At 30.7% G+C, this 9675-nt stretch overlaps 1 protein-coding gene across 3 annotated transcripts; it reads left to right on the top strand.

Moving 5' to 3' along the window:
* The first annotated feature begins 449 nt into the window (after nucleotides 1-449).
* On the top strand, nucleotides 450-2434 carry LOC149545032 (uncharacterized). 3 transcript variants are annotated; one of them, XM_089796488.1, is made up of 3 exons: nucleotides 450-550; nucleotides 1016-1175; nucleotides 1991-2434. In XM_089796488.1, exons 2-3 carry the CDS (start codon nucleotides 1038-1040, stop codon nucleotides 2210-2212), a joined length of 360 nt encoding a protein of 119 aa, XP_089652614.1. In that variant the 5' UTR covers nucleotides 450-550; nucleotides 1016-1037; the 3' UTR covers nucleotides 2213-2434. The 3 variants fall into 3 exon arrangements, with proteins under 3 accessions (XP_089652614.1, XP_089652615.1, XP_089652613.1); XM_089796489.1 differs by having other exon boundaries at nucleotides 546-563; XM_089796487.1 differs by lacking the exon at nucleotides 450-550 and having other exon boundaries at nucleotides 582-1175.
* Nucleotides 2435-9675: the final 7241 nt, after the last annotated feature.

The following is a 9675-nucleotide window of genomic DNA, read 5'->3' as shown; positions in this document are numbered from 1 at the left end:
CTCTAGGAAAAAGGTGAAGCATTTGTGTAGAAGTATTGTCCTTTACTTCTTGCTAGTTTAGGAGAGGTTGTTTAATGAGAGGACTAACTAGGAAAGGGATTTTTTCAAGGCGCCATTAAAAGGAGTTGTCCAATGCTCCTCGAAACAATTTGACTTCAAACAATTTTGGTAGTGTTAGTCTATAATGATTTATTAGATTATTTGTCTACATCTATAGTTTCGATTCTTCAGATTATAGTGATAATTTTTTGATAATTTTTTCCAAAAAAAAAAACTATTTACTTCTTACTATCACTCCATAAACGTAGTTCAACCTATACTTGTTCATTCCAATTGTTTTCTAAAAAGGACTAGAAAATTTAGGAAATTCCTACCTTTACTAATTTAAAAAGAAGAAAATTAATAAATGATTGAAATATTAAATAAACCTTTTTTAAACAATTGCATCGAGAAAGTTCACCGATTGGTCCGTAAATAAAGGTGAAGAACAACTACAAAAAGCAGTGTACAGACAATCACGTTGCATAAACAGGTTGTACTCAAACGAAAAGTATGTCTGACCAGTAATTTCCAAGCCTGAAAATACATAGTTTTCTGTTTTATGAGATTATATTCAACGCGGATTCGGGAAACAATTGTATTTACAGTGTGTAAAATGCTTCCGTTTTAAGTAAATCGCAAACAATTGTCTTTTAGCATTTTCAAATCTTGCAATAGCTTATTGAAACTTTTCATTCTCTTAACTGCCTTCAATCATTTAATCTTTCGCTAGAGAGATCTAAAATTTTTTGTATTTAAGCAACACTGGCGCTAGTGTTGCTATTAAATTTTGCTATTCGAACTACGAATTTTTAGAATTGAAATTGGATAGTTTGTTCTAACAATTCATAGGGCTCTGAATATTTTTAGCACAGATCTGTTTAGAGTTGAATGGCTTGATCAAACGATTTATAAGGCTTTGAATTTTCAGCAAGGGTTTGTTTATAATTGAATCGTTTGTTCAAACGAGTTATAGGGTTTTGAATTTTTAAGGAAAGATGTTGGAAGGCAGGGCACTTGTGGTGGAAACAGACATGTCACATAAAATGCAAGATTATGCCATGTTCTGTGCCTACGAGGCTCTCGATTTGCACGAAGTTACTGAATACGAAGCGATTGCTCACTCCATTAAGAAGGTATGTTCATGCTGAATTACCCTTTCAGATTTTATGCGTAAATTGTCAACAATTTCTGCAAATTTCAGCTTCGGAGCTTCAAAATTTGACAAATTTTTTTCCCTCTTTTCCTTTTACTGTAACAGATGTGTTGCGAAAGATTATTAAATGAGCTTTTTGAGAGGGGTCTTGTGAATTTTTTGGATGCTAGCAGTAATATAATTTGTAACAGACAAAAATTGATCTCGCAAATGCTTTACTTGGCAAATCGGGCTTTGAAAGTTGCAGTTTAGGCTATATTAACATTTATGAGAAGGATATGTAGTGTTTTGGTTTATTGTGGGTTTGTATTTACCTTTTCTTTGCTGTTTTCTAGAGTTTAATGCTCATCTTTTCTGAATCCTTTTCAAATTTCCTATTTCCCTTTATCAAAAACATATTTCATATAGGATTAATTATGTAAAAACATGTTTCATAGATGATGAATTATGTAAGTGATCTTCCATATTTGTTACTAAGAAATCGTACTTAAATTTCAGATTGGTGTCTGTCAAGTGGTTATAGATTGTTAACCATTTCACAAAATGTCAGCAATTTGAACCATTCATTATGAAGCTTCTTGAATCTGTTTTCTCACTGTGTTTTTTAAGTGGATTTGAGTTCTATTTTGTTTTGTTCTGTTCCCCTTTCGACCAATATATATTGTACTATTGTTTGATTTGATCACAGATTTTTCAAGTCTTTCTCTCCTTGAAATGAATCAGGGATGAAAATTTTCCTTCATCATTTGAAGGGCTTTAACGGATTGTATTATCTTGTTTGATTTGTGACCACAGAAATTTGATGAAGCATATGGAATTGCGTGGCAATGCATAGTTGGGTTTAGTTTTGGATCATCCATTAGCCATGTGAGTGGAACATTCATTTATTTCCAGGTGGAAAAATTGGCATTTCTGCTCTTCAAAAATGCACTTTTCAAGGAGGAAGAGGAGAAGGGTGAAATGGGCTTTGAAGACCTGGCATATATGAAGCCAATTAGGCAAAAAATATATATATGATAAACAAAAAGAGGTGTCCAATTCATAGTTTGTAGCTAACTGGAAAATTCTGTAAGCTTTTGGCCACTCATGGCATCTAGCTTTTTCTTGGGCCCCCACTGCAATCAAGCCTTCGATTGGCTGACTGTATCTATTTGCATCCAAGATTTCATCAAAGAGCCATGTGCGTTTTAAAAGTTTCAAATAATTTAGGCTAAACTAATGGCCTTGATTTTCTTTTTTTTTATCTTCTGTACTTACATGAAAATCTTGATTCTTAGAGAAAATCTAATTGTTGAATAATTGCAAAATGTAAGCATATATGCGGGATGTAAATTTGTAGGATAATTATGTCAATTAGGGGTATAGATATTTTGGTTCTTTCAGCTTATTTTATTTCGATGATGGATCAGAGATTGTCATTGGAAATTTCTACATACAAAAGTTGCAGTCAAATTCAGAAGTAATAATTATATTATGAATTGCAGAAATCTGATATTTTTGAAAATTGATTCACTTAGATTCAGTTATGCAAATTTTTCAGTTGTATTACTCCTTTTTTCGCTCACATATTGAGGGTGGAATGATGTTGCACACTGTTTGACCAAATATGCTTAAGATCAAATTCAGACTTGGAATATAGTGGATAATATAAGCATGATTAGAACCAGTGAGCTGCACTCCGATACACTGTTTGACCAAATAGGCTTTAGATCAAATTCAGACTTGGAATTTAGTGGATAATATCAACACGATTAGAACCAGTGATCTGCATTTTTATACAATGTAGATTTTGTCATCATACCAAAAGCATGTACTCATGGTGGAGAGGGATCTCAATGGGAATATAGTAGCTAAGCCAACAGATAAGAGACAATTGCCTTTAATTTGGCTCTTATGTTTATTCAGTCAATGGATAGTGATAGAATTCTTTAGTGTTCTTTCTTTTGAGCACTTTCTTTGTTTTTATTTGTGATTGAATAAGTTTTAACCCATTTTCTAGTAAAAGGGGAAGTTTAATTTTACAATATTTTGTTAGCTATAAAAGGTTGTGTGTGAGTCCAAAACTATACAATTCAATTCTGATAACAAATTCATAATATGACTTGTGGAAGAATACCTTCTACTTAACAATTATCAAAATACGATAGTTGTTATGTAAGATATTTGTTGTAATATTGAATCACCTGTAATAATACAAATGTGGACTAAAATCTTCTCAATGGACTACCCCAGCATACATATAGAGTAGGTTTTAGTATTATAATGATACCCTTGCAATCCACTATGAATCTACCATCTCATAAGTCATTTGGAGTGTAGTAACTCATTTGCAAGTATTTGACTTATCAAAAATTTATAGAAGTAAACATTTAGTTGAAAAGCACTACTCATAGCTCTTGATGACAAACTTTGTTCATTTAGATAAGAAGTATTATGCCAAGTTACTCCACATTTTTTGTTCATTTGTTGCCACATGTTTAAGCCTTTTATTCAAAAAATCATAATATCTCTTATTTCACTTACATTTCTTATTAATACTAACTCAAAATAATCACACCCATTTATGGTAAAATTGGATCCCCTCATTCCTTTCACAAGGAACTTTGTTGTCCATGCAACTGTTTAGATCATTTAAAATTTTATCATCTGCAGTTGACTCCAAAATCTTCTAACAAATTAGCACAACATAAATAAAATAAGCTAGAAAATTAAGTTCGCATTATCTAGTTCTACATCTAAAAATTTACTATTGAAATCTTATAGATAAACAATTTATAAGTTTAAAGATAAAAATATTTTTAAAAAAGTTCTCTCCTTTTCACTTCCAAGTTGGCTATCAATTGCATTATAAGAGTTGAGAGATCTTTACAAAAATGTTTTGGTAGAAATTTTCATTTCGACTTTCTTTATACATCTTAGAGTCTTAGTTCTAATATGTAATCTTTATAGCAAAATATACATCTTCACCACAAGTATAATATAGAAAGAATAAGAAATATTCTCACATTGGCTTTATCCATAGATACATCAATGAGATTTGAAGCATCTAGGAGAATCTAGTCCAGTATTTTATATTTATTTTTCTCTTCTCTCTGATTCAAATTTTAAACTTTTTGTAGCAGATTCAAATCATGAGAATCATCTCTTTCTTGTCTTTTCTTTTTTCTAATATTTTCTTTATCACCAATAAAAAAATAGTGTGAGGAGAAAACTGTGATTAGAAACTCAAACATAAGAAAGAATGAATTCATCCTTCACTTGGAAGACAACATCTGAATTCACAACCTCCAAACTTTAATGTCTCAAATAGTTGTAGAAATAGAATCTATAGTTTAAAATGACCTTAAAATCAAATGCATAGAGAGTATACATGAGTTCTTTAGTTTTTGAACTCATCCAACACTTCATCACATCATTATTTCCATACTACCAGAAAAAGAAGAATCAGCAACTCCTTGCTCAAAATAAGCAGAATAAGCACTAGACAAATCAATAGAACTCCTCCTCAACGTGTTCTAGTCAAACCTTGAACATAATAAGACAAGCATCAAGATGAACTTGCGAGAAGGAATTTGATGTTAGAGAACACCACAACTGAAATTTAATGGATATAATTGTTAGATTACAAGATACATTGATTATGGAAGCCATCATGACGCAATTTTCTATAACAACATTTAGGCTATTCTGTCTCCATCACGAAACTATCAATTTTTTCAATATTGTTTTACATTAGTATATATTCTATATTCTTACACACGCAATATTTGACTAATTGTGAATAACTATAGGTCTAACTGTGAATAATTATAGGTCTTATTTTTAGTAACATGCATGTTGTTAAATTTGGAAAGTGCTTACATATTGATTAAAAATAAAAGTAAATCCCCTTGAATTCCAAAATCTCACATTTAAAAGATTTAAATGACATCCATACTCTGTCTTTATATAAGAAGAAGAAACTAATTAGCACAGATCTTGAACTTACTATTGGAGAAAGAGATTAACTAATCAATGCAATTAAAGGGAAAAATGTACCAAGTTTGTTGGATAAAGTTGATTATACTATGGCACTATTAGGAAGATCAACAAGACTAAAAATTAGTTAAGGTCAAACAAAATAACATATAAATTAAAATTAAAATTTTCATTAAAATAATTTCATTATCCAAAACATAATTTTTTTAAAAATTATATTAACAAAAATTTTAATATAAAAATGATTATATATGTTTATATATATAATTCAAATCTTATGAATATATAGATCTTATACAATTGTATTCATTAACTTTTATTTTAATGTTTTGTGACTAAATTTTTATTTTATTTTTTACTTTTAGAATTGACTTTTATATGCTAAATTGATTTATAAGACATTTTGTATCTTTTGAGTACTTGTACATTTTAAATCTTTTATTGAAAAATGATTACAATGCTTATGAAGTTCTAGAATAAATTAAATGCTCAGTTTTTAATAGTGCTAGATATTTATTCCCGTGTCACACTTATGGATCTTGTTATAAACTTGAAGAATAGTAAAATTTGTATATAATCCAGTGGTGCAACCATTTGAACTCTAACATATTTGTTTTCTCAAAAACTGTCATTTTTAAAAAAGAACTTTACAATATGCAAAATTCATTTTCCATGGAAGGTGAATCATGTAAAACTCCCCTCCTCAAATGCAACTGCAATTGTAAAACCACCATCATAGTAAGGCTTGGGAAGTAATTTTCCTAAGAGTAGTTATGGGTATAAGATTGTTCATATCTAGATTTGGATGCAATAGAGAAGATTTTGTGGCATATAATGGGAAGGTACTTTTGGTGAGGAAGTTATAGAAGATTGGGGAACTGGGATATGTGTGGGAGAAGGAGGGTCCATATGGGATGAAATCCCTTTCATCAAGCACACTTCTTTGAGTTATGAGATTTGGATAATAATAACCCATGTTTTGATCTCTCATTTTTATAACTCTCGTTATCTATTAGAAGACAAGGTGAAGTCGTCTCATGGAATAGACATCATAGTTGTTGATTCATCATAGACTGAACATCTTGCGGCTTTGTTGAAATTGAGGTTGACAAAATAGAGTGTGTTGTGAGGCTCTCTGATAGAAAATACTATCAATGTTTTTGCAAGGACAAAAAATTATAGAATTTCGTCAGTTTGTAAACTTTTACAATTATTATATTATTTACATTTATGACCATTACTTTTAATGTATATGAATATCGTTTCATACATTTATTTCATTTTGATCTTTGACCCAAAAAAATACTAGTTTTATCAAAACAATATACTTTTTATATACACTTTAAACAAAAATAATAATTCAAAAACGGAGTTTACAGCAACAGAACCTTATTTGTAAAATAGATTTTCACAGTGCACAATGATTATTACTTTGATTTTAAGTTTATTTAACTAATAATTAAAATATTATTTATATTACACAATATTCAAAATAACATAATCCGTTTTGCAAAAAACAAAGGAAATATACTTACCACGTGTTTTTAATTAGATCTTCAGAGAAAAAAAAAAGAGTTGTGAAAGAAACATTCCAATAGCATGAGACTCCATAAAAATATATTTTAATTCATTTGATTGACTTCTTTCCTCATTTATAGTGGAATAGACCAACATTTATAAAGACGTGTAGTGCTACCGTGTTGAAATTTGCAGAAATATGAAGTCAAGTTACAAAATAGCCACGCCACTTATAAAGCTGTATATGACATATTTCCACAGCATATTGTTTGGCTGCATTGAGTTGGCCAACTGACATAAGCCCAAGTGGGGTAAACATATATACTTAATTTACATATTTTCTTTGGTTTCCATCAACATTTTACTGCTTCACATTCATCAAATGCACTATTAGTGTTCACTTAATTCATTAATTGTAGCAGAATAAAATTTGTGATCATTTAATGTTTTTAGAATGGAAACTTTATAAGTTCTCATGTTATATTTAATATTAATGGAGAATAATAAAAAGTTGTTATGTTATAGTAGTAAATTTTAAAATTTAATATTTGCACTCTAAGTTTCTATTGAAAAAATATATATAGTTAAAATTGTTTGTTTGAATCAAATTATAATTAATCTTAAATTAAATACATTAAATATTATCTTTTAAAAATAGTTATGATACCATACATAAGCGATAATAAATATATTGGAAAGGGTTTTGTTTAAATAGTAGGCTTTAAGATTCTTAAGATGGTCATTATTGTTAGTATAGGGTGAATAAGCATTGTGATTTATTGTTTTATTTATTCTTCTTTACAAAGATGCTAAATAAAGAAGATATCTTCCACAAGGATGGACTTAGATAAGAAAATATGAAGTTTGCTTTTTTCTTTGATTTATTCTCTTTACTTTGTTTTTAAGGCAAGAGTTGTGTATAAAGGAAGTTTCTAAAATAATTTGTAGCTATGTCGAAAATCTTTCCTCTTGTACGAAAACTCTTTAAGTACAAGGCATTGTTGTAGAGAATTAAGAGATAGAAAATTGTTTGAAGAGCATTGGTATGTTGTTGCAATTGTTTTGGATTTAGATATCCCAGCTAATTACTCTTAGAGAGTTGTAGCTCTAGATATTGTATTGTAACTTTGTTGTTGATAATACAATTGGGTCTAGCTTTGTAGTGGTGGGTTTTTTCCGAAAGGGTTTCCTACGTATATATGGTGTTTACGTATAATCCATTTTTTCGTATGTCTTTATTTAGCTTGCAACTGTTTAAGGTTTGGTGAGATAAATTTCAGCATCATCTCTCCTGTTAGATTTAGCATTTGGAAGTGTTTCCACACTTTGGCTTCCTTTCAATTGGTATCAGAGCCTGGTCAACTTTGTTATTATTGTTGGGTAGATGAGTTTTTTTTGCTGATCTAGTTTTAGTGGAGTTGTGCAAAGGATTTTTTCATAATCTTATTGCATGTTAGATATGGCAAGCACATCCAGCAGCTTAGAGATGGATAAGTTTAATGGCAGTGATTATGAGTTTTAAAAACTTTAAATGAGGACATACTTATAGAGAGAGATCTATGGGTTGTGGTTTCTTCAACGAAACCTCAAACTATGTCACATGAAGATTGGGATAAGATGGATAGAAAACCCAAGGGTTTGATTAGACTCTATTTGGTTGATTTTGTACTCCTAAATATTCATGAACCGAAGACTGCAGTTGTTCTTTGGAAGAAGCTTGGTAATATTTATCAAGGGAAACCCTTGGTAAATAAGTTATTTCTGCGAAAGAAGTTGTATTCTTTGAGAATGGAGGAAGGAGATTATGTTGTTGATCACTTTAATGCATTTAATATGTGAATTGCTCAATTGAATTATGTTGTTGATAAGATTGATGATCAAGATAAATGCATATTTTTGTTATGTTCTTGGCGAGACTCATGGGATCACCCTGTTATGGCTATTGGAAGCACAACAACCACTTTCAAATTGGAGGATAAGGTTGGTTTGTTGTTATTTGAAGAGATGTGAAGAAAATCCTCTGAAATGGGTAAGGAGGCCCTAGTTGCTCATGGTAGAACAATGGAGAAAAGAAAGCAAAAGGACAAGAAGGATAAATCTAAGTCTCTTAGGAGATCTAAGTCTCCTGGTAAAAATTCCAAGGAAAAAATGTTGGAATTATGGAAAACTTGGTCATCTTCATAAAGATTGCAAGGAGGAGAAGAAGAAATACTGATAAATCTTCTCAAGATGATGTAGAGATTCTTTTGTTGCAACCTTGGAAACAGATGCATCAAAAGATGTGTGGTTGATAGATTAAAGTGCTTCTTTCCACATGACATCTCATAGAGATTGGTTTTCAAAGTATGAAGAGTTTGATGGTGGAAAGGTGTATCTAGGTGATAACTCTCACCTGAATATTGTTGGTTGTGGTAGTGTCAAAAATCATATTCCCTTATAGTAGTGAAGGGGATTGATGGTGTATTGCATATCCTTGGTTTGGCAAGAAACCTACTTTCAATTAGCAAGCTTGGTGATGTGGGTGTGCAGGTCATTTTTTTGAGTGATGGATGCAATATGAAAAGAGGCTCTATGGTTCAAGTGCTAAGGGTGTTAGGATGGGCACCTTGTATAGGATTGATGCATGCATGATTCAGTACAATAGTGCTTCTATGAAGTCTAAGAAAAGAGCTTTGCATCCTCACCAACAGATCAAGAAAAGAAGAAGAATATTGTTTCTACATCTAATGGTCATGTTTTGTGGGTACCCAAGGGTGCTGATACTTTGGAGATGAAGCTCCTTGCTAAGAAGACAATGTTATGGCACCAAAGACTTGGTCACATTGGTGAGAAGAGTCTTAGAGCCCTGAAAAATAAGAGCCTTGTTGAAGACCTTGATGATTTAATATAGAGTTTAGCTTCTGTGAACATTGTATGTATAGTAAATAGCATTGTGTTTCCTTTTATTCTAGTTCTTGTAAGTCTTTTGGGGTTTTGGATTATAT

Source organism: Cupressus sempervirens, chromosome 8, assembly GCF_028749045.1.
Source record: "Cupressus sempervirens isolate cs-2001-9-10 chromosome 8, ASM2874904v1, whole genome shotgun sequence".
Taxonomy (NCBI): Eukaryota; Viridiplantae; Streptophyta; class Pinopsida; order Cupressales; family Cupressaceae; genus Cupressus; species Cupressus sempervirens.
The sequence above is the reverse complement of the archived record's forward strand: the minus strand, read 5'-3'. Positions and strand labels throughout refer to the sequence as shown.